Raw genomic sequence first — 26,954 nt, forward strand, 5'->3', positions numbered from 1 at the left:
TATGCAACTATTATACAACACTAAGATACAGCAAACACTGGCCATCATAGAGGTGATGAGTATAATACTTGAAATAAAGAGAAACACAATGACATGTTTATGGTTTATTGTTACTATTGAGGCTCATGGTATCATGTTGACATAAATGTAGTTATTTTACTAAAGTCGTATTATATTGCACAAATATTTCAATGGACATATTTCATGACTGAAATATTGTTAGTTGCATTAGCGACATTTGTGAAGTAAACATAACTACCAGATTATTTCAGTTTGAACATTTAATAAAACCAAGCTGACAACAAATGCTAAAACAAAAACAAAATGTAATGTGGCTGAAAATGCAATGCTTTTACATTACAATTAAAAAATTTGTTTTATAGTTTATTATTGTAACTTATAAAACTGAATGAGTCTACCATATACAGTTTAGATTGTATTATCGAATTTCTTCACACTATGCAATGTCTGCAATTATCATCGTCACTAATTTTGTAAGATAAAAGTCGTTTACACTGTCTTGCATTACATGATGGCATACAGACATACTTTTCGTATTGACTATTTTATATATAACACTATGCCTCATCCCAGGTGAACGGTTCGGTGAAAACAGTCTACCACTTCCCTCCCTTCTTCTTCTTCTTCTTGTTGGCCTGTGCAGGCCTCTGTTGTCGAGGACCCGGACGAGGGGTCGTTGCAGCTCCTTGTGTGTTAGCACCGGCGGACCCAGGACACGGGGAACTCGCATTACTCCCAGACGGGGACTTGCTGGCATCGCTGAAAAACATTGATTTATTTAACCTTCTCACTACTACAGGTGAGATATCTTGTCCAACGTCATTCATTCCCATTTCCAATCATTCATAGTTCCTGCCGTTTTGCACATGTCACTGACCGGAATAATAATAGAAAAACACTGATTGAGACTAATCTTGATAATGTCTGTTTTAGTTGTTTGGTTTTTTTTGTGCTGCCATGTATTTTCAATTGACAACAATATTTTCAAGAATTTTCAGGAATTTATAGCTGTTTGTGACAGCTAATTTGATAATAAATTTGACACTTTTACCAACAACAAAAAAGTGTTGGGCATCTGGCCACAAACTTTTTTTTTTTTTTTGCTTAATTTTAATCTAAAATATCAAAATGCCACAAAAATAATACTTACCGATTCATATATGAACATTATTTTATGTATTTATAAAACATTTATGTGAAAATATGTGAGTAAAAGTTATAAATTTGTAATGTTCTGAACTGATATGAATGGAACATAGCTGATTTAAAATGTTGATGTATTTTATACTTATGGCTATGCCATTTCATACTTTTTATCTGGATTTTTAAGTGGTATAGTTCTAAATCTTGTATCATTTTATTAAACTGATGTCATTGGAAAATGAATGCAACGGTGGTAAGTAATTGTAACCAAGCACTCTAAAAACAAGGACTGAACAAGCAATACTATTACTCTCACCCTTCTCCGGCCACTGGCGTCGAACCCTGTGTTCCTTTACCTGAAATACAGAAATATTAACATCACCATGATGTAACTAGTGAGATTCGCATGTGAAAACTATTCTGTAGGAAAAAAGTTTGTTTTGTTTAATAAAATCGGCTAATAAATGTCAAACGATTGATAATTCTGAAACCTGCTACATTTTTCCAAGGGAAATTTTATATACACCATCCCACATACAGGATGGTACTTACCAGAGCCTTTGATATACAAGTCGCGATGCACTGGCTGGAATGAGAAATAGCCTAACGGTCCACTGACAGTGATAAATCTGACCACACATTAGGCAAGTGTTTTACTACTGCGTTATGTCCCACCCAATTAAATGCCAAAGTCATCATCATTAACAGAAAAATAACAACAATATCTCCACTTTAAACATTATTAAGATGATTTAGAGAATATTAAAATAACGTCTGAAACAGGTGACTACTGCCTCTCAGACAGGTGAATTCTCTTAGACAGGTGACTGCCTCTCAGACAGGTGACTGCCTCTCAGACAGGTGACTGCCTCTCAGACAGGTGACTGCTTGACAGAGCTGACAGTGAGCAGGAAACTAATATACAATAGACATCAAATGTTTACCAATATCCTTGCGTTTGTCCTTTCGCTTTCCACGGAAGTATGACCTCTCACGGCGGGGTAGCCACCTCTCGGGATCTATAACACCATCAGTCTCCAGGTTCTTTGGAAGCTTTCCTAAAAATATCACAATGGCTCAGTCATTGTACACATAGGTAAAGGCCATAGTAACAGTCACTTGTCAGCCACAACAGATACCATAGTTTGACAGATGTTTTAAAAACAATAGTGAAATATTATTGTGTACATGATACCAGAAGCCATTCAATTATTCATGTGAAAACACCGTAAGTTGTGAAGTTCATAGCATCAAATATCTGGGAAGATCATTGGTGTAATAACTGACTTTTGATACAGAAATTAAATATTTAGCAACATTTAAAATATTCTATTTTAAACAAACAAGTGTCATGCCATATACAAAAAATGGCTGGATGGCTTTAACTGACAGTACCACAAAGAAAATATGATTTACCTCATTCAGTTGATTAACGTGTCCCAACATAGTTAATGTTAATATTTTATGTGGTTCAGCTATAAATGGCTGGTGAAAATGTAAAACAAAGTACAAAATGTACTCTAAACATTAACACTACTTTATTAATCAACTAGCCGTAATACGATGTTAACGGCATGCATCATTACACACCGTTAATGGCTTGTAACTCGTATTTACCCATGGGCTAATACAAGATTTTTACTTCTGCTCTGTTTTCTATTGAGGCACCTCGGAAGGATTCTCTAGCTACATTGTGAGTAATCCTCAAAAAACAGTTTACTTCTGTAGACACTTTTCATGAAAAACTATTATTTTTGTTCCTTTTCATGCAGTTGCACTATAAATTTGTCATTTTTGAAAAGTAAATTTGTGCATTAATGCATATTACACAATTTAATGATTATACTTCATGTTTACCTATTATTGTTATTGTCTAAAATGCTAATCAGTCACCAGTTCAGTTTTTATTTTGGGCACAAAGTTCTTTTTCCATCTGAACTGTGTGATAACTTTCCTCTAAATAATATAAGTATAGTAGTCAATAACATTGTCAATTTAATTGTGACCTTCCTTCGAGAAATTTATATTTGTTTTTTTATGATAATAGAACAATTTGTGTGCATACATTTCAGTGCACTGGGCGTTAGCAGCCGACAACACTGAAGTAACAAAAATTATTATTAAAACAAAATAAAAATTGAAAAAAAACCCCAGATCAAAATACAGAAAAACTGCTGTAACTCGAACGATGAGGTTGTGTGTTGAGAACCTGGCGATTTCTCTCCCCCCCCCCCACACCCTAGGGGCTGTGCTGCGATCGCTTGGGCCTTTGTCCAAGTACCAAATCGAGCACAATGGCGACTCAGCGACCGTCACGCTACATTACGGCAGCGACACGAAGCGACGCGCAACCAGCAGAAGACGGAGGAGGCGACCTAAGACTACACAGGGGGAGCCTAACCTGGCGGCTCAAACGCCAGGGGCGGTTCCACCTGTTCCGAAGAGGACGACGAGACGAGGAACGGTGCAGGGTGATCCAAACCCGGTGGCTAAACCACCGGGGGCGGTTCATTCTGCTATACCGGCTTCACCCACTCGGCCGAAGCACTCGCCAGGAACTATCCAGGGGGGACCAAAGCTGTCAGCCCCACTGACAGTGGAGGCTCCTCCTGTAGAGGTTCCTTCATCGATGGACACGGGCCACGTGGTCATTAATGACCCGCCGGAAAGTCCACCACCACCTCCGGTTGTTGTTAACCTAGCGGAGATCCAGCGAGAATCCAAGAGGAGGAAGATGTCATCGGTTACCTCACCGAAGAAGTCCGACCAACCCGACTGGACTATCGTCTGTGATAATCTCCCAGCAAAGTATAGAGGAGCGGTTATTGGTGACTTCACCGATACCAAACATCTCAAGGGACCCTGGTCAGACAAGCACTGGCGCCAACTTCCAACAGGACAAGGGAAGTACCAGCTACAGGAGGCCCTACACTCCAAACAACTCTATGTGACAGCGCAGCAGGACGGGCTGTACAGGCAAGGACTCCTGATGCCTATGATGCCCAACGCGACCATTCATCACATCTTAAAGATGGTACTGCGGGACATCTACACAGGAGCCCTTGATCGTAACAACCAGTTTTTGATGGAAGGACTCCCCAACTTCAGCCCTGATCAGCCCATCAACTCGCCATGAGTCCTGCTGCACCAACCTTAACTAGGACAGGTAACCTCCTTTTTGGGCTTAGTTGGACTTTTAAATATTTTTCGATCGAGCTTCAAAATTCTTATGTTTATTTTTTTATAAATAGTCCAACGCATTTTACTTTGGTGCCCGTTCAATTGCTCAAATCACCGTAAAACCTTTTCGGCCGAGCAGTCAAACTTATTTTTGGGTTTAAATCTTAGTCCGGACATGATGTTAGGTGCAGTTATTCTCCGTAGACTTAGGTTTTTCTAGTTAGACCCGAAGGAATCGAAATTCAGCCAATCAGAACATGGCCATTTTCGGTGTCTACTAATCGGTCCGCGCAGTCGCTGGACACTACTAAATACTTATTCCAAATTCCGACCATTTCAAACTCAATCCCCCCCCTTTTGTCCTGGACTTAGTCACTGGCAAAGGCCAGAGATTAAGCCCAGGACAAGCGTATGTGAAACCTTCGTGGTATATACGCACGTTAAACCTTATACCTGACCTCAAAATACATGCATTTTATTTGGTTATCAAGTATAACAAAGTGACAGTCATGTATGTGGGTATGTGGGGGAAAATATTTTAGTTTTGACTCACTTTTTGCATGCACATTTTGGCTAATATACTGCAAGACATGAAAAACTGCATATTCTTTTATAGCTACAAATATAACATCTTTTCTGTTTACTGGCAAAAGAATAACTTGTTGTCTTGAAAACACTATTCCCTTGCAGTTTTCTGTCGACTGCACAGTTGTCCGTTTATTATGGTGGTCATTAGGAATATATTTTGTAGAATGTGTTGTTATTTTAAGGTTTTATATTTTCGAGGCTGCCCACTTATTCTTGAAATCCACAAAAATGTACGGTACTCAAGTGAAGTACTAGAATACATTAACATGGTATAATCACACACCTTTCTTCTTCTTCTTTTTCTTCTTCTTAATTATCAGGGTATCTACAGATCTGCAGAGAAAAAACAAATTCCATGTAAAAAGAGTGACAACATTTTTCAATGGACGAAAAACGGACAAACATGTTAATTAGCACGTGTCTCCAAATCATTAAAGCATCAAAGTTTAGAACTACACATTTAATCAAGTAAATAATTTTTTTAAATACAAGAACACAAATGGACAAATAACAAATGGTTAACTTGTAAGTAGGGATGTGTTTCTAAGTATACTCCCAACATTTCAAAGTGACAAATTCTCTAAACAGGTGAACAAAGAAACTAATATGATGTTACACATCGCTGCTGAAACATAGTAAAACTGAAAATGTTTTCAAAACAAGACAGCATGACTGAACTTACGGGGATGCTTCTGTTTTCTGTGTTTTCTTCATGTACTTGGGACCAAGTGTGCTGAACGACGACTCCAGGGCATCAACGTCGATTCCTTTAGCAATCTCTGCCACTGGTGGAAGATCCTTGCTGATTCTGAACATGGACTAAGAAAGATAACTCCAACACTCACTGTCACAATCATCTTTTACAGACATAATGCAAGCCAGACTTTAAAAATCAAAGTAAAAATACATCCGAAATAACATGGGTTTTCTGAGAAATATAGTCCTACGGCAGAGGCGGAGATGGAGCCCAACTGGTGCCGGAAGCATAACATTTGTCATTATAGCTGAAATTAATCTTTGCAGTGATGAGTTCATGAAAGTATAAGATGACATTTTCTGAAATTGCCAATGTTTGAAAACATTCAAAATAGCCAACTAAAATGGCAGTATTTTTTATATGAAAATGCAATAATGTTTGTACAGTCGAATCTACTTATTTGCATATCGGTTGATGACACTTTTTTTTATTATGCCAAATATTATGTTTCTGAGGGTTCATATGTTACTTAACATGTTATGAAAATGACAAATAAAATACAACCCCAAATTGTAAATGTGTGTCTAAAATAATATATCAGGAGGGCAGAAATTTTTATCAAATGGTTGCTCTGCAAATAAGCATTATTGTCATTATAGAACTGTTAGCACTCACAACTTAAGATAAGTACAACACCAAACCATGGGTCTGAATGAATGGATATGAGCTAACTGTCCTGAATCTAATATACTATCCTCATACACGCACGCTAGTAATCTTCCGACAGGGCCAGCTTCTCTCGCAACATCCACCGACATAACATGTGCGAGTGGATCTGCAAACATCTTCAGATTCATCCCTTGGACACACTTCCCTGCATTTGCAAAAAACAACCACTTTGAAATATAAAATAGACTGCCTGTTCGGCGATTTCACACCAGGGAAAACCGATTTCCATCACAGTAGCAAATGTTAACCTCCCGGCCCCAATACACTTCATTTTTGCTGACCCCTGCTGCAGGACTAATACTGCTGCTATTGCAAGTGATCAAATACTGTTCTTATAGCAATCAGCTATTATGCCAGATAGGTAATTCTGATAATAAAGGGAGATAATTATGAGAACATATAATTTTGAAGTGAAGCAATTGTAAAATACTAGTAGTTTAAAACCTGACCTATTTTGGAAGAGAAGCAATAGTAGAATGGTTTAAAACCTGACCTATTTTGGAAGAGAAGCAATAGTAGAATGGTTTAAAACCTGACCTATTTTGGAAGAGAAGCAATAGTAGAATGGTTTAAAACCTGACCTATTTTGGAAGAGAAGCAATAGTAGAATGGTTTAAAACCTGACCTATTTTGGAAGAGAAGCAATAGTAGAATGGTTTAAAACCTCACCTATTTTTGAAGAGAAGCAATTGTAGAATGGTTTAAAACCCAACCTATTTTTGAAGAGAAGCAATAGTAGAATGGTTTAAAACTTGACCAAGACACATCTCGAACACTGAAGCATGATCAAATATGATTGCTCCTCAACCATTTCACATTACACACAGACCGGCTGAACATCTTATTACACATACCTGAGATACGTATTTAAAACCTACAGTACATGACACAGACACGGACACACTATGAACCTTGTAACAGTATTAGTTAAGAACCCACTGAAGATAGCACAAGTCTATAATAAGGATACTGTTGAGCTTTGGCCTGGTTAAACTGTGAATAGGCCGATATAAGTTGCGCAAGCACCTGAGGGTCGTAGGGGTTTGATCTGAAATAAAGAAACACATGTTAAACAATAGCAACTCATTGGCAAGAGGCAACAGATGTTTAAAAAATCATGTCAGCCTTTTGTCCTGACCTTTAACATACCACTAGAGTACATCTCTAAATCTGTCCTGACCTTTAACATACCACTAGTGTACACCTCTAAATCTGTCCTGACCGTTAAAATACCAGAAGTGTACACCCCTAAATCTGTCCAGACCTTTAAAATACCACAAGTGTACACCCTAAATCTGCCCTGACCTTTAAAATACCACTAGTGTACACCCCTAAATCTGTCCTTGATGTAATGTTTGTGTCAAATTATCCACAAAGAAGCTTCAATATTTATCCAACATACTTAGATAAAGTTGTTTTCTTACACACCCGTTTGTGTGAACATCATTCATTATTTGTGATAACACATAATAACACATACATTTGATAACAATTTAAAGACATATGACTGGCTACTCCTAGGTGATGACCAGGTCGCCACTGTCATACCATCCAATATAAAAATAGTGGCATGTTCGAAATCGATTACTCTGTGATGTATAAGTTAATCTGAAACTGATTTGTTTGTGATGCATAAGTTAACTACAAGCGCTAGTCCAGTAAATAGATGTTTAGTAGAATTTTTTTTTAATTTTTATTTTAAACCTGTTTTTTTTTAAGGATATGTAAGAAATAGAGTACTATATTTGTGCTGCTTAAAATGTTTTTGCTTGTTAAATATGTTTTAAAACAATTCACTGTAAGATGAATGGTATCCGACGGCCACTCAAGTAGTATTCTCCATGTAATAAATGTAATGCAGGAATACAAATCTTGGGAAAACAAATAGTCTAAAAAGTTTGTTTTGTTTAACAACACCACTAGAGCACATTTATTAATTAATCATCAGCTATTGGATGTCAAACATTTGGTAATTTCCGACTCGTAGTTATCAGAGGAAACCTGCTACATTTTTCCTAATGCAGCAAGGATCTTTTATATTTTCATTTTCCCACAGACAAGAAAGCACATACCAAAATACTGCCTAATATTGTATAATATTGTCTGTGTTTATTGCTTATGCAGTCTATCTTTCTAAGGATTTGTATAAAATATCCATAATTTGTGGACGTGAACACTGGTAAATCTGTTACAATCTTATTCTAATCTTCTTAATATCCGTAATGTGATTGTGGATAATTGAATATGACAAAGGAAGTCAAAATACACAAAACATCCACCTGGTTTTACTGCCAGGATATCTTGTTGATCAAGCTAACTCTGCAAGACAACTAAACCTGGTCTTCCTCGTCTCTCAGCTGTTGTTTAGGTTTTGCATAGTACAGATAATCATCCTATATGTGGCCTCTTAATATTTGAAGCCATCCATTTAATTGTGCACTCACTTTCTGATATCTTCCAACATCTTTGCTGCTAGTTCCAGGTTACCATTCTTTATTTGGAAATTTGCATTGGCTCGAGTCAGTATTAGTAGATCACTTGACTTAGGCTGTCGAATAAACAAACAATTTTTAAAATACCAAGTCAACCCAGATTACTAAAGTGAGAGTAGTATTTTCGTACAATAATCAGATAAATATGTATTATGACAGGGCTGCAGAAAGTACTTCTGACAGACGAGTTAAAAAATACAACTACAAGTCCGATGGTCTGTCTTTTTATTTTATTTGCATGTAATGTTGATCACTTACCAAGTGTTCTTAATAATGTTTTGTCAATATATTTATATATATCATTTGAAGTGAAGACACTGTATATTATAATATTGTTAATAATTTAATGTTCAATAGAAATTCTGGTGGGCTAGTAAATTTTAGTTGGTTCTGTTCTGGTGGGCTAGTAAAATATTTTCTATTTCTGCACCCCTGTACGAGGTCTGGTGTGTATGAATAATTTACTAACTTAGATAACGCAGTAACATATACAATGAACTATTAAATGAACAATATAAGTCATGGTATAACATTCTTGGAAAGGATTAGATATTTTTAACAACTTCTCAGCCTCTTTATGAATAATTACTTGGTGTAGATGGTCAAAAAGGAACACAAAACCAAATACGCTAGTGCATAGCAGCACAGGTTCTTTTATAGACACCTTAGACAGGGCAGTACATACCACAATATACCAATCTTAGGGCACTGGTTGGAATGGAAAAAATATCAACGAGTCACTGAGGCAGAAGATAAATGCTCTACTATGGAGGTATATCCTAACACTTAATATTCTTGGATGAGAATAATTAGTTATATTTCAAGAAAACTCCCACATCATATGGGTTGTAGAAACAATAGCTTACAGGTTCGTTTTCTGAATGCGTGTTTCGATATTTATTCCCTTTGTAATATCCATTTTAAACATGAATGTTTAAGATACCTTATTTTTCTTGTACCATTCAACAGCACTAACTAATGTCTCAGAAGCTGCTTCCCTATCTTCTTGACTTAGATACAGTGTAACTAAAGCAGAAACCTGCAAGACAAAATTAAACACATTTTTATTTCTATAGATGTATACTGCCAGAATTTGTAATAAAATAAATATTCAATACAAATTAATATAAATATCTGATGAATATGCATTGTCAATATTAAATATGAAGTGAAATGAAAGGAATGTTTTTTAATGACACATCAGCACATTTTTAACTAGGCTTTTGGTGTTCAACACGGCTATTTCAACACTGGGTTGAGAGAAAGACCACTGTGGCCACTTAGGTTACTTCAGCAGCAGACAGGACAGTACATCCCATGGCCAGTGATGTATGAAAAGGGGCGATCAATCCTACCACCCATCACGCGTCTGGTGAACGCTCTTCAACAAAGCATATCATCTTCTTAAATTATATATATACATATCTATTGAACATGTGTTGTCAACCTCTTTCGTAAACTTAAATTATATATATACATATCTATTGAACATGTGTTGTCAACCTCTTTAGTAAACTTAAATTATATATATACATATCTATTGAACATGTGTTGTCAACCTCTTTCGTAAACTAAAATTATATATATACATATCTATTGAACATGTGTTGTCAACCTCTTTCGTAAACTTAAATTATATATATATACATATCTATTGAACATGTGTTGTCAACCTCTTTCGTAAACTAAAATTATATATATATATACATATCTATTGAACATGTGTTGTCAACCTCTTTAGTAAACTAAAATCATCCATTCATGCGTCAAGAGTAGAAGTAACTGCAAATAAGGCTGGAGAGAAACAACTTCACTTACTATTCCCGGTTTATAGCTGAGTTCCCCTAAACTCTTGAGTGCGCTGCACGCCTGGTACACACTGCCGTGACTGAGGTACACCTGACAAATCACCAGCTGAATGGCAAACGCTGAGCTCGGATGAGCTTTCACGTAGTTCTACAATACAAAACATCACATGTTCAACAGTATAATCACCAGTAGTAAGAAATAACATTTCTCAAATATTTCTTTTTTAACACACTAATTATGGAATAGCTATTATGTTTCTTATATAATTATTAATTGGCTGTTATGGAAATTTCATTTCAAGATGTCCACATCAGATCAACTGGTGTGAAGTTATGGACATAAAGATTAGACAAAAATCGGGAGTAGAAATGAAGACTGACAGAGCAGTGATGCTGTGTGTCACGTACATATGGCAAGACACTATATCTCCATGACAACTCTTCAAAGGGAATAAATATCCAAACACGCATTCAGAAAACGAACCTGTAAAATTTCCACACTCTTTGTGATGTTTTTGTCGCGTGCGTATTGTGCTGCTTCTATGAGGATGGGTGTGTCAATGTCGGGCCGCTGCTGGGCTAGAATCTTGGCTAAAGCTAAACACTGGTCACTCTGTAAAGAAAAACAAGTGAAAGCAAATTTAGTGTGATCATCAATGAGGAATGACATCTCTAAAATCGGTGAAGCAACAACTCAAATGTGTTTTATTCCAGCTCTGTGAACTAAAGGATATGTACATCATATATTTATATTATATTTCTTTATAAATCATCTCAGCGGTGTAGTGGTTACACCATCTACTTTCAAGTTTGCTTTTGTTTAATGACACCACTAGAGCACATTGGCTATTGGATGTCAAACATATGGTCATTTTGATGTCTAGTCTTAGAGGAAACCCATTACATTTTTCCATTAGCAGCAAGGGATATTTTATATGCCCCATCCCACAGACAAATACCACAGCCTTTGATATACCAGTTGTAGTGCACTGGCTGGAATGAGAAATAGCCCAATGGGCCCACTGACAGGGATCGATCCTAGACCTACCGCACATCAAAACAATCCAGATATCTGAATGTGAGCCCAGGAGAGCATGCTTGAAGCTTGAATGACTATCAGCATGGAAATCAAGCTAAAATGAAATCATACTGTTTGAGTGCGTACAGAGGAAAATAGCAGCCCCTTAATGAAGCATTCTGAGACTACTGCTAAAGCAATACATATCCCCTATTGGGCAGAAAACATTTCCATATCTCCAAAGTTCAAGGACCATAACTCTGTCAAAAATGGGTAAATCGCCATGAAAGTCAAACTTGATCTGTAACAGTACATTATAAAGCTAATCTCAAAGTTTTATCTCCACATCTCAAGGCATTATGAAAAAATATTTAAAAAACCATAAGTGGGACAGAAGGACGGATATGAAACCTAATAATAAACCTCCAATAATGGGTCTTCACACTTCAAGCTGACAGCTGTAGATTACACATACCACCATAAATGTGAGAAACTGGTTAATAGGAAATTCATCTTACTGAAATGTAGTTGATTATTATAAAATGAAAACACACTTAAAGCTAAATTTCTAATTCAATGGAGAAGCAATTTACAAACAGTAACAAAAACTAAACCAAAGTGTGATTAGTCACAGAATGATTGTGGGTCTCCTGGAAATATAACCCTTACATCTATTGCTTGTGCAAATAACTTTAAATATTTTAATAGGATAAAAAGTGGGTCAGTGTCATACAAACAAACAAGACTTAGTAAAATTGTGATATACATGACAAAGTTATACCTAATGTAACAGTGTGGTAATTACAGACGACAAACCAAAAGCCAGTTTACAGTACCTGATTGGAATACATGTGTAGAAGGCACTGGTTGATGCTGACATGCTCTTTTTGAATTTTGGTTAACTTGTGCTTCAGATTATCTCCCCTTGCTACTTTCATTTTGCGTTTGGAGTCGAACATGTTCTGATCCTAAAAATAAATATCAGCATTGATTAAAAACTTGGAGATTTTAAAACTGACAACATGATACCCAATATTGTAAGATGAACAGAGATGATGAACTATTAATTACAAAAAAGAGAGAAAAGTTTTATAACAATTGTTGAATGGTCCCTAACATTGCAAAATAATGTGAAGTACAACTACAGTGTAGATAATATTATGATACAATGTATGTTGCTGTTTTCTAGTAATACACCAGACTACTACAAACTGAACAAACATCTCATTTTTAGCAGCGAAATGACAAATATTACATACTCTACAACACAAGATATATATACTAAAACCAACAGGAACACAATATTATAAAATTAAATATGTATACTGTAGAACGTTCACTTGTTAGATGATTACTTTTTTTCGTGTTACAATACTGTTAGATGATTAACTTGTTCAGTGTAACCATGTTGTTACATGATAACTTGTTCAGTGTTACCATGTAGTTAGATGATAACTTGTTCAGTGTAACAATGTTGTCAGATGATTACGTTATTTAGTGTTACAATGTTCTTAGATGATTGCATTATTCAGTGTTACAATATTGTTAGATGATTACCTTGTTCAGTGTTACAATATTGTTGGATGCCACAGCTACAGTGCCTATATCAGAAGGTCTGGAATAAAAATGCACATCAGAAAATGTAATTAAAAACAGCAACTGACATCAGAAATTCAAATACGATAGAGTTTGAGATTTTAGGCATTTTGTCAGCTGTTTTAACTAACTAATTAACATAGAAATAATAAATATGTAATCCAGCTGAAAAAAGTTAAATGTATATTTTTTCCCAAAGTAATGACAAAGGCAGAGCTTACAGTTACCAAAACTTTTAGTAATTAAGACATTTTCTTTGACAATAAACATTTTCACTAAGAATATATCACATTGCACAATATTAGTACTAAAATTCTTGCTGTTGTATATTAATGCTAAGATTGAGAAATTTTCTTCAAAAAGATAGTCCTTCTAAAATGTCTTCAACATTTACCAAGAAATTATTTCAAGTAAAAAAATAAAGCCTGAATAAATAATGAAAGTCGATCTGACGATGACTCACTTGTTTTTGAGAACCTGGTTGTACAGTTTCGATGCCTCTTCATTTCTTTTTAACTGCTGGAGAACAAACCCAAGCTGAGTCCTGCATACAAAAATACAAACATTTTACCTTGAGTGGTACTATTCTTCATGCGGACAGAAAAGAAGAGAGAGATACATTTGGCAATGAGCAGTGGTATGTTTCTGAGGGTGGGTGCTTGCAAGCAATTTGACTGAAACCATCATGTTCTATCATATCACATTCATTTAATGTCAGGTACAAATACCAGTCTATCTAGCAATTGCAAACACTCACCCTCCTGAACATGCCTCTTAAAGAATCTGAAATCGGAATCTCTACACAATATTAAAATGCTAAAATAAAACTGAAGACAGCTTTGTTTTCTCTAGTCATGAATACCTGACATGACCTCTCATTAAATATACCCCATACCCCTTCATATGGATCTATCCAAAATTCCAATACCCTATGAACTATAATGACTATAACAATGCCATACAGATATTGATAATTCTCCGAACGTAACCACTATACTGTGCAGTTAGGAGTAATTCTTTTCCATTCTGTGATGACAAGTCTATACCCTTCTAACTATGCTAAACAAAACTGAGTTCAAAAGGTTCATTTTCAAATGTAAAACAAAACTAAATAAAACTTTCCAATACATGCAATACCACCAACATACTGAAAAAGAAGACAGCAAATTTCATACCAACAACGTGGACACGAAGCAATATGTAAAGCCTGAAAGCTATCAATATATCGTTGTATACAAAGAAATGTTTCCTGCATCAGTGTACGTGCTAGTCAAATGGCAATGAAAACGTATTTAGTTTCTACAGTTTACCTAATGATAGCAAGCTCTTCTTCAAGTTCTTCTACAGTGAGGTCTGTGTCTTCCCTCAAAGAAACTGGAAAATAAAATAATGTTCATGACAGAAGAGTAACAATATTAGTTTAACAATCAATATATAAAATGTATACAATCATGCACTCAAAGCCCACATCTTTACTAAAATATCTTTTAAAATCTATTTCCATAAAATGAATTCCACAGAAATAAAATGCATTTGGAGTTGCTAATAAACTGAAGATCAAAAGAAAGTATACCAATTACTTTTTTCAAAGTATTAAAAACAACACAAAACACAAGTTGATGCAAATGTTATATTTTGAAAGTATAATAATTTGGTGATAAATAAACACGAGTATACTCAATAAAACCTATAAAATGATAAAATCACAGTTCACAACAGCACCAGGGGTGAAATGTGCGATTTCATAAAGGACCACTCATAATGAACGTGAATAAATTTGACCACAAAGAACATGTTTCAATAGCGTGTATGTCCACCATGTGCAAGTATGCAAGCATGGACCCGATGTCGGACAGATTTCCGTCAATGACAATAAGGTTTGTCTGCAGTTGGCCACATATACCGCCCCAAACCATCACAGATCCACCACCAAATGGTTCAGTCTCCTGAACACAGCACGGAGCTGTTCTCTCTCCTGCACATCGGTATATCCGAGTCCTGCCATCAGCTCTGAATAACTGGAACCTGCTCTCATCAGAAAAGAGTACACGTTGCCAATTCCGATGTTGCCAATGTTGAAACTGACTTGCCCAACCCAACGTAAACGTCGAAGTCGATGTTGCCTCGTCAATGTCATCCCTTTGAATGGTTGATAGGCCCCGATACGTACAGTGTGATGACTGATGACATGTCCAAGACCAGTCTCTGCAGATGACGTCATAGTGAGGAATCTGTTACGTAAGTGTAAGATGCAGTGATGGCAGTCCTCGTTAGCTATTGTGACGTGGGGTCTTCCACTTCATGGTCTGTCTGCAGTCCTGCCAGTCACCCTGTAATGCTGTATCAACCTGGTGATCGTTAATTTTATGCAATTCAAGATTCTTGCCACATGGGCATAACTCACACCCACCTGCACCATACCAATAGCTCTCTCTCTTTCTTCAGCAGTTAGTCTTGCCATGTTCTCTGGTGTTTTACTGTTCACTGAGGCATGTTCTAAGCAATGGCACCCTTTTTCACACCCTTATGTGCACGAGTATCATGTTTCTCGTGCAGTATAAATTTGATGAATAAACTCATTTTGCATGTGCGGCATCGCCCAAATGCAGCAATGTGCGACTATTCGTCATTGATTGCATTATAACGAACAATACTGGCACCTATCTCACCTTCCATGAACGTGTATTGTGTTTATTTATAATAAAAATAATTGGTATACTTTCTTTTGATCGTCAGTTTAGTTGCATCCATCTTAATGTTTGTTAAAAAAAAAAAAATCTACAAAATATTTTAATTAACTTTAATCATTTTTTAATATAGTTCTTAAAAAAATATATTAATAAAAATTAAACATTTAAAACAATTAAACATTTTTTAACATACATTGCGATGAAGATTTATAGAGGAAACTATAAACCCTGTTTTATTATCTAACATTTATAGTTTGTGAATAATGGAGATAGATGATAAAGCTTAACACTGAACGGTTAAGTATTTTACTTAAAAAGTATCATTTTAAAATATTTTAAATATGCTTTGAGATGAACAGACACAAAAAAACACTGTAACATAAAGATACATTTTCAAAATGTGCCCCATTAAAGTCCATTCAGAAAAACATATTTTTAAAGCACTGCTTGTGGTAGTTAATTTCATTAATTAGGAACAATTCTGCCCCCCTCCCCCACCCCACCCCCCAAAAAAAAACACAGAGAGAGAGAAAGTAATGGCAGAACTTTGTAAAATTACATTATTAAAATAATCACAAAATGGATACAGCAGACATACGTTCAGCTTTTCTCAATTTGTCTTCTGCAGTCCTGTAATCCTTCTTGCCAATGTAGTAACAGGCATTGTTATAACACAGCTCATAGGTAGTGTCTCCCAGTCCCGGGTCCTTCTATTAAGCAAATACCAAGGTACAGTCACATATGGCTATCAAGTTACACAAAATCAAATTAAATTTGATTTCCTTTTCCAAATTTACTGAAAATATAATTTTCTACTTTCAAGGAGAAGTGCCCAAGACTTAAAAGTATATTTCAAAACCACTGTAAGGGCCATTATGCATGGATTCGGATGTGGTGTGAGCGGGAAACAAAACATTAGTCCTATGGTTATTAATAGCAATGATTTCATATGAACCAGTTTAATGTATCTGTTTTCCGTGCATTCCTTACCCAACCTGCACCAAAAACTGCACACATGGAAAACTGCCTTAATGTGTCAAAGTTGAAAGCATGTCATGCATGATAAAGTTAAAAATAAGACTACTGGCAATGACATATTTCTTTTTACACAAACTTGTAAGCTGTGCTCTAAAATTAAATATCTATTCATCAGCTTATAATTAAAAAATATATACACTGAAACCTGTCTAAACTGGACCCTGAACATACCGAAATCCTGTCTAAACTGCCCCAATTTTATGGTCCTGAATTATTTCTTACTTAAAGCATGTATTAAAAACCTGATAAAGCCGAAACCTGTAAATTTTGCTCAGAAATGTAAAATCCTTAATTAATTAACCTGAACAAACCAGTGTAGTGTAAACGAATGAAGAGTCAACTTAAGGAAAACATAACGTCCAGAAAATAATGCAGACTGAAATTTTGCTGTCCTGCATGAGGTATTATGTCACCAATTTTTGCAGTGTCAGCCCAGCTTAGCAAACATCATAGTAATTAATGCTCGATTGTTTTCAGTTGTACTGTCTGATGCAGTGCAAATTCTTTTCAGCTTCAAACAAATCTCAGATATTCACACATTAGGGTTTTCATCTTTAATTTTTGATCAATGCACTTTGATAATGAAATACTGACACACTAAATCAAATAGTAGAAACAACTCAAATTATAGTAAAATATGCACATATGACTTTATTTGTATTTTATACACTACATACAAACAGAATTTAAAAAAATCTTTTCTGCAATAGAAACGAGATGATACACACACTGAATTTCACTAAGAAAGAAAAAGTATCTCGGCCACCACAGGCTAGTGGTAGGGTGTGGAATTATTGTTTATTTATGTTTTAATATCAGTTCATAAATAAAAAGTTGCGAATTTGACGTCAAGGGAAATAACTTTGTATTCTAAAATGTGACCCTCTAAACACGGGATCCTGTCTAAACCAGATAAATATTAGGTCCCCAGTGTGAACCAGTTTAGATAGGTTTCACTGTATATCAAAAAAAAAAGAAAAAAAAAAAAAAAAAAAAAAAAAAAAAAAAAAAAAAAGAGAGAGAGAGCAAAACTTAATTCTTGTTAAGCAACCGTGTTTAACTTAATGAGTGTTAACAGATTTTTAAACCAACCATGTCTTCCCCGTCCCACATCTGTATTGATGCCACCACAGCTGCAAGATTTGTCTCCCTTTCAGAGTCAAAGTCATCCTAGAAAACAAATTACATTAATGTGGTTAAATGTCTGTGAATGTTGAATTAATATAAATCAGCCCCCTTCACAGTGGATGACATCTTCCAACACCTATGACATTAACTATATTATAACATAGTTCTGCATCTTAATGTCATAAATCTTTTTTTTTAATTATAAGACCATTACACAGCAGATACAAAGTTTTTACAAGTGTATGTGGGAAGAGGATCAAATAAGGTACCGTTACTAAACTTGTATGTTTTTAAATGGTGAATAATACACTAACATTATGATGCAGGTCTGACTACAGCTAAAGGTTATCAAAGAATAACGTGATGGGAAGACATTCAATGGGGATGATATATTCTAACTAAATATATAGTAAAGATTTCAGATTAATAAAGTTAATAAATGGTTTTACTTAGAATATGATAATTTTAGTTACCTATTACCAGCCCTCCCTCACACTCAATGATATTTATGCCAACATTTTCAAATCCCAAACCATATTTTTTTTAAGTAAACAAACCTGTGAATTTTTGATGATATCCTTATATAAATCATAACACTCCCTGTAATCTTCTAACCTATAAAGCTGAAATAAAAACAGAAAATATACTTATTTGATCATGGTACAAATAGTTTTACTGCTTACGCCAGCAACACAAACAAAGCATACTCATCATTTTACATGTGCCAACAACATGTGGACAATTTAATTGTCATTAATCTTTTGACTACTGCAGGTGAGATATCTCGTCGACACATGGTACACATTGCATTCCCCAATTCTGCATATGACACTGACCAGAAATAATAATAGAACAGGGAATATATTAATTAAGACTCTGGTGGATTTAGTTTTACATTTTTTTTATGGAAAATCCTAGGGAATGTTGTTGAAAAGGCAGCTTTTGGCGAGTATGTTTGCTCAACAGCAATTGTGGAACGTTGTGGTCATTTGAGGAATCGATAGCCGATTGTGACAGATAATTTGATGATTTTACCAACAACAAAATTCACAAAATATGGAATATGAATCACCAAAGGCTCACATAATAAACATTTTATTCCTAATTTATGATACTGACAATATCGAAAAACACTTTGGTAATAACCTCTATTTATTTTGAGAGGTAGCACGTAAAACATGTTAGAATGGTCATGTATGGATCTGGTTAGTACGTCTGTAGCCATGCTACTTACCACCTGAGCTAGTGATTTGATTTTTAAGTCTGTAGCATGCTACTTACCACCTGAGCTAGTGATTTGATTTGTAAGTCTGTAGCATGCTACTTACCACCTGAGCTAGTGATTTGATTTGTAAGTCTGTAGCATGCTACTTACCACCTGAGCTAGTGATTTGATTTGTAAGTCTGTAGCATGCTACTTACCACCTGAGCTAGTGATTTGATTTGTAAGTCTGTAGCATGCTACTTACCACCTGAGCTAGTGATTTGATTTGTATGTCTGTAGCATGCTACTTACCACCTGAGCTAGTGATTTGATTTGTAAGTCTGTAGCATGCTACTTACCACCTGAGCTAGTGATTTGATTTGTATGTCTGTAGCATGCTACTTACCACCTGAGTTAGTGATTTGATTTGTAAGTCTGTAGCATGCTACTTACCACCTGAGCTAGTGATTTGATTTGTAAGTCTGTAGCATGCTACTTACCACCTGAGCTAGTGATTTGATTTGTAAGTCTGTAGCATGCTACTTACCACCTGAGCTAGCAATTCTTTTGACCGCTGGTCTGGATTATCAATAGACCTCAAGGTTTTAAGAGCTTCGTTGGTTTTGTTCAAGCGGTACTCACTGTAAGCCTTCTCAAACTTTAGACTTCTGAAAACATAAAATAAGTTCAAAGCTACTGAAAATCCCAACTACAATGATCTATCAAATACAATGTCGAAACAACACTAAAACTCCAATTAACATAAACCAATATTGGGTGATAAATAGTTTTGTTAACCACAAACATGTAACAAGATACACAAGTAAACGCAGTTTTAAATTATCTGCTTCTTATAAGCATATTATACAATGATATGCATGTACAGATTGGTTATTTTTCATTGTGTTCAAATAACATGAAGATATGCTTTTATAAGTTTTAAATTTATTTTAGTCAAGAAATGTATAAAAACCAATTCCAAGCAAAACAAACATACATGTAGTTTAAATAAATTAAAAATTATTCAACTGTAATTTACCAACGTTTTTATTCACAAAAGTCTCAACACAGAATCTAACACTTTATAACAATTTAGTCCTGAAATATATGAAGGGCCCAAGGGTAAATCTTTTGGCATTTTGAGACAATTGAATTTTAAAGTTTAACCTACATGTATGATGTCCACTTTTGTCATATTTGCTGATTATTTGCTCTAACCCATATTTATAGTATGTACTTTTTAACTGGAAAATATTCCAGTAATACAACATGCTTATTCACACAGTATAAGCAAATTTAAAATGAAATTCATTTGAAATGCCACTCTAGTATGTATAGTTCTGTCAAAATAGGCCACACTGACGAACTTTCAACATGTAATAGTTACATTGTATATACCTCACTTTTGGTCAAGTATATTATTGTACCGCATGCTTAAAAAATAGAAAGTAGTAAATATCAAAACAAAAATAATGTGGAGTCATTATAAACCAGAGGTCATATCATCAAAACCATCATATACAATGGAATAATGTATGATGTCCAAAAAACCCAGTCAATGTTATAAAAGGCACAATGAAATAAAAAATCTATTATTATCGTAGACCATTAAGGGTTGCTGGTAAAACACACTTCCTTGGGTAGAGATGTTTTACGACTGCATCACTACAAAGATGTAAACTTTAAAATTCAATTATCTCAAAATACCAACGTGTGACAGCATAGGTTATTCCCGTGGACCCTTCATATATACAAGAGAATTCTAACTTTGCAAACTCCTTTTCTCTGTTGAGCAGACTGAGGACTTCATCGAACCGGTTCAGAAACGTCAAACTGACAATTTTACAGTGGAGTGCCAAAATCTCATCTCTGTGATGGTGAAGGACTGAAAAGGAAAACAATTCACATTTAACTAACACAACTCATATTTAACTAACACAAACTCATATTTAACTAACACAAACTCATATTTAACTAACACAACTCATATTTAACCAAGTTGGTAACCTATGTCAACCAGTATCTAGTCAATTCATACCAAGTCATTTCGTACCAGATTTAACTATTTCGTATCAGTCATTTCGTACCACACTACTATGGTCAATTCTTTTTCTGCAAATAAAGATTTTACACAATTACTGAAGATTGTACAAAACAACAAAATACGGTGGTATGAAATGACGAAATAATATGGTATGAAATGGTAAAAACCTAGCACAAAATGTCTAGCATGCATTTGACCACTAGTGACAATGTGATAATTGTACATACATACATATATATATCTTGAAAAATGACCTGGGGTTTTTGGTTATTTTTAGCAGTGATATTCATAACAAAATGACTTTGACGTTGAACTATTTTAACATGCCCCTATACCACTAAGCTTTCAGGCATGTCCACCCCGGGTCACCTATATGTATTAAATCTACAATTGAGGACAAAACATCAGATGAGGGGCTAGAAATGAAAAATAAAGTTTCTTTTGTTTAACGACACCACTAGAGCACATTGATTAATTAATCAAACATTTGGTTTTTCTAACAAAGGAAATCCACTACATTTTTCCATTAGTAGCATGTTGCATTGACATGACAGCACATACCATGACTTTTGAAATGCCAGTCAAAGGGCACTGTTAGGATGAGAAACAAAAACTAATCAGAGAATGGGTCCATCGAGGGGTTTCGATCCTTCGATCAAATCATCTCTGGCTGCTGTTCTAACGTCTGAGCTAGATCCCACCTGTTTAATATGCCTATGTCTCATTAAAATTTGTCATACATACAGGTATGACATAATTGTTCACAGTGCTGTCATCTCATCTATAGGAAACCTTTCTTCTGCTATTTGCATGTTATATACAATGTACATGCTACTCCTGGGGTGCACAAATGTGAAATTGTGATGGTTGCCCACCCAGTAGCTGAAATATGGTTGCCCAACATCATCATCTCTTGGTTACCCACATATTTCATAAAAGTTTTATGAATATAATTTTGAACTGAAATTTAAAATGTTTTTATTATTATCATTACTTATCAGTTTAGTTTTATTCCTTTTTTAACATTATTTATCTACAGCTCATCTTCGCTTGAGCTGTCACAGTCATAATACTTTGATGAACTGGATGATTGTTGGTGTAGTTTGTGACCTTTCATATATGATAGCCACCATTCTCCAAATGTTTTGACATCCAATAGCTGATGATTAATAAATCAATGTGCTCTAGTGGTATCGTTAAACAAAATAAACTTTATTTCTACTCATCTAATAACAAAGAATATTATTTCATTTAGATTGCCATGAAACAAGCAGACACCAATGTGTCAGGATATCAAATTGCATATTCTTCGCAGAAGGGAACTGGCTTGGATATTGTTTATATTAAGTGGCCAGCATAAAACTGCCTAAACATTTTAATCGGGTTTCGTGGGGTCCCGACAAGTGTCTTTAAGACAAGTCAAATTGGCCACAATATACATACGATGTTAAAGGAAGGGACAATTAAGGCATTTGGCCTGGTATGTATAGTCAACGATATATAATGCACATATTACTTAATATTAACAAGTATAATCGTATAGTTAATTAATAAAATGGTTAAATGTGTTGGCTATTATATATAACGGACACAGCCATTTTGTACCATCCCAGTGAATATGCCCTCTGGTGAGCTGGTGGATACTTAATACCTAACGTGTCACGTCAGGAATTAGTCTTCGAACTGAAGAAACAAAACATACCTGATTTTTGCAGATGCATCGCAATGTTCTGTAATAATATCCATCCCAGTAAGCCAGCAATAAGTATATATTATTTTTCAATACAAAATAAAACACCATTGTCAAAGTGTTGAAATAACTGTATTATGTTGTGTACATAAATTAACCCACGTACTGAAATAATAATCGGGAGCGTTTTCTTGGTTAATTGGTCTTTTCTTTCCGCAACCTGTACCTGTGGTTCCTGATTGGCAGGTGTATATTTAGACGGTCTCCAAACACTGTGTCTAGACACACTAAAAAGATGTGCCTCTTTTATTAAGATGATCTGATCACAGAGTATTGTGTGATAACCAAGCAGACACCCCTCAAATCGTAATGGACATTATCAGCAGTCCTGTTTTATTACTGTACTTTGCAAAACCCTTGATTAAGTAGACTTTCCCCATCTAAAATCACAAAACTGACCAATTACATTGTCCCAAAGAAAAGAAAATTATCACTTGGGTATTGTGAGTGGTCGTTTTTGCTCAAACGTACCCTACCAATAGGCCTAATAATATGCATTTTGTTCTTTTGATGCAAACTGAAATATATTTAGTTAAATAGTTTATTATACTATCAAGTCATTTATGTTGTTTTACAAGTCAGGTTGATGAAAGTGAAGCACCGTGTCATAAATTAGAGCGTTTGTTTACACTGTGCATACAGGAGTTGGACGGAGCTGACATCACTTCGCCCGAAGCTATACCACCGGACGTCACAAAAAGGAAACAACATGGCTGCCCCCAGTTAGCAGGAATAATCATGGTTTTTTTTTATTAACTCTAAAATTACTTGTTTTTCATTTGTTAAAGTGTCAGTATTTGTTGGTGGTCCGGGTATGCACCTTTCCAACACATAAGGCTCTTGTTTGAGCTGACTGTCCCTCTAATACTGGATTAATACAAAATGTATTATTGATTCCTGGTTATGATGATCTAGCATTGAAAAATATCACCAGGCTAACAAAGGACATGCAGCAGTCCACTGTACATGTAAACACAATTTCTTTGTTCTGTGTAGACAAAATATCTTTTTTTATATTTTAATTTTAAAATAATTTATGCCCGACGGTAAATTAGTGCCATCACACTGATGTAGGGCCAACAATGGGCCACTGTAGGCAAAATGTCTTTATAATAAACTGAACATTGTTATGTGTGTGTGTATTTTTTATTTGTAATTTTTTTATATAGTACATTAGTGTTGATGGTTGATGGTAGCCACTCATGTCTGACTATTTGCCAACATCAGGCCGACAAATCCATGCATGCTGGGATGTAAAATAAAAAGTTATTGTGTTACATCTTCTGTTATGAAATGATGTGTAATAAATTGTGACCAGTGATATCATTGTTTTGATACATATTTTTGGAGGGGCAGTAATGGTAATAGATAGTTTTCATATGTGTACTGCCTGTGATATATTGTTTATATCAGATTTCATGGGCTGATAACCGTTTCCTTTGGTTATTTTGACTATTTTCTTTGGCCGTTTGATTTACATGTTCAGGGTGGGCTGTTTTGAACACATACCTAAAGGAACCTTTCACCTAAAAACAAAAATCTAAAAGTAAGTTATGACAGGGCTTCTAGATTATGGTAGCCCCACTCCCATGGCTAGTGATATTCATTTTTGGGCTAGTAAATTACTACTATTGCCATGCCCGACGGCTAGTGAAAAAAAGAAAGAGAGACAAATGTTGCAGTTAAGTCTATTTTGTAAATAAGAATATCCTGACCCCACCCAACCCCCACAATGTTAATGTTTTAAAGCTCTATCCCCCACCTTTACGTGACCTATCTGATTATTACTATTATTTAGTAAAATTGTATTAACTTAAAGTAAAGTAGGGCTAGTGAATTTTTAATCCTGGCTAGTACATTTTTAAAATCATTGATCCTATGGCTAATGGATTTTTAGAAAATTCTAGAAGCTCTGGTTATGATAAAAACACAATTCAATATGTACAATTTTATGGGGACCAGACAACTCGGCCCAGACAGTTATTAGACTGATAGACAGGGCATGCTGTGACACATTATATGCGTGTTAAGTATGATAGTTGGCCATGTCGTAGTGTCGAAGTATTGTACTATAGTAATAGTAATAATAATGCATTATACTGATAGATACCGCTAACTATATGGTCACCATTAAGAATGACAATTGTGCATGTCGTACGTGATATCATTTGCTTGCTCTTTGTGCCGAAGTGGAATCTGTGGTATGAAAATACTTCATACTACAACAACAAGTCAGGAGGCTATATCCGCGAGTGTTGTTACTACGATAAAAAACTTTTGCATGTTTTTTCTGGGATCAACTCCAATATTTAGGTCACCGACTGTAGAACAAAAACAAATTATTCGAACAGCGGAAACTATCTTCAAAGATAAATGGATCAGCAATTTATCAATCCGACATGACACTTCGTTTCGGGACGTTTAGGTTAAGGTGGGACTAATTCAATACTAACAAAAACACATTCTTTTATTTCAGTGAGAATACTTTAATTTAAAAAACAACACTTGTCCAACAATAGACAAGATTGTCCCTGTGCTGAGTTGTCTCTGGACTCCGGGCCGAGCTGTCTCGCAGTGGGCCGAGTTGTCTGGCATTCCAATTTTATGTGTAAAAGTAGTTATGGACTTGGTGGGATGGACTTGGTGCAGAGTGCACATTAAGCCAATACTTTTTTTAATGTGCAGGGCTAGTTGCTTCCCTCTATTTAGCAAATTTAAAATGGCAGGAAAAGTTTTGAAAGTTGTTGGAAGATTTATTCGCTTAATAATAACGCAAATACTTCTATCAGGATTTAGTGAGTACGGGTTATACATTTTTCATTTGTGCGTCTATTTGATGCACTATTTCTGTTGAGAAACGGTTGAAACATGGTGCCACAAGTTTTTAATACCAGCTATATATAGGATAATGTAACAATTTTCGGACATAGAAAGAACCACACTTTCTATTTCCATTTGGCCTAGAACAGACTACAATTTTGATTTTGGCTATGCAGTTAAATTTTAATGTGATAATTGGAGCGCTACATTAGCTGAATTTGACAACGGCTAGTAATGTTTTTCTACAACTCTGCTGGCATTTTTATCAATATTGTGAAAATATAAAGGTAATTAAAGGTAGGAGAGTAATTTATCATAGTTGTTAATAATGTGGTTTAGATTTTAGGTAGCTCGAGTTTGATTATTGAATGAATTAAAAAATTTCTCGAGTCCAGTCATGACATTAAACTTACATGTTGTTAACCAGTACCAACGCTACACAAAGAAACCTGATGCCCCTATGCAAAAGCAACCTGCATATACTTTCTTATGGTGCCGTATAGCACAGTGTCTGACTACGTGAGACACCATGCTGCATGCACGCTTTCTAACAGAGGTTGTATCATACCACATGGTCACACACACTCTGTGGCATCAGATTTAGGAAAAAAATTGTATTTTATACACAGTAGCTTGCAACCATTCGATTGTTGAGTTTTGCCAAAGCATTACATAGACTTTCCTCTAGTCTTACCTCACATAACAATATCAATATGGAATATGGCTGGAGGTGACTCAAGCCAGATTGTAGAAAAGTATCATAACATCATGTGGTGATAACATATGTTGCCCAACAGAAAATAAATGTTTATAACTTAAAACCACATATGATACTGGAACTTACTCTTGTTGGAAACCTTAATAGCTTTCTCGTATTCTTGCCTTTGCCCTAGACGGTTTAATTCAGCATAGAGAGAAGGCAAATTCGCAGTTTCTTGCGGTTTTGCCATGTTGGCTAAGCCCTAAAAGTAAAACGAAACCAAAATGTTTTGGACTGCTACGCTGTTA

General features: G+C 35.3%; 1 protein-coding gene across 1 annotated transcript; it reads right to left on the reverse strand.

The window, feature by feature from the left end:
- Positions 1-91: 91 nt before the first annotated feature.
- LOC121382942 (signal recognition particle subunit SRP72-like) lies at positions 92-26,943 on the reverse strand. The gene is made up of 20 exons (XM_041512628.1): positions 26,791-26,943; positions 21,100-21,217; positions 19,880-20,000; positions 18,686-18,751; positions 18,093-18,170; positions 16,561-16,672; positions 14,583-14,646; positions 13,736-13,816; positions 13,234-13,291; positions 12,513-12,644; positions 11,143-11,271; positions 10,669-10,806; positions 9,794-9,889; positions 8,803-8,906; positions 7,329-7,406; positions 5,615-5,740; positions 5,216-5,265; positions 2,109-2,222; positions 1,481-1,520; positions 92-780 (listed from the first exon to the last, which is right to left on the reverse strand). Exons 1-20 carry the CDS (start codon positions 26,894-26,896, stop codon positions 618-620), a joined length of 1,974 nt encoding a protein of 657 aa, XP_041368562.1. The 5' UTR covers positions 26,897-26,943; the 3' UTR covers positions 92-617.
- Between the last annotated feature and the right edge of the window lie 11 nt (positions 26,944-26,954).

The sequence above is a fragment of the Gigantopelta aegis genome, chromosome 10, assembly GCF_016097555.1.
Source record: "Gigantopelta aegis isolate Gae_Host chromosome 10, Gae_host_genome, whole genome shotgun sequence".
Lineage (NCBI taxonomy): Eukaryota > Metazoa > Mollusca > Gastropoda > Neomphalida > Peltospiridae > Gigantopelta > Gigantopelta aegis.

What these genes read in the sequence shown, in the direction of transcription:
- LOC121382942 (XM_041512628.1), bottom strand. Translation starts at nt 26,896, where the DNA reads ATGGCAAAACCGCAAGAAACTGCGAATTTGCCTTCTCTCTATGCTGAA. An exon ending in TATTAAGGTTTCCAACAAGA is followed by an intron (nt 21,218 to 26,790) that starts GTAAGTTCCAGT and finishes TTTCCTTTTCAG; the next exon opens with TCCTTCACCATCACAGAGAT. An exon ending in AATGGTACAAGAAAAATAAG is followed by an intron (nt 8,907 to 9,793) that starts GTATCTTAAACA and finishes TTTATTCGACAG; the next exon opens with CCTAAGTCAAGTGATCTACT.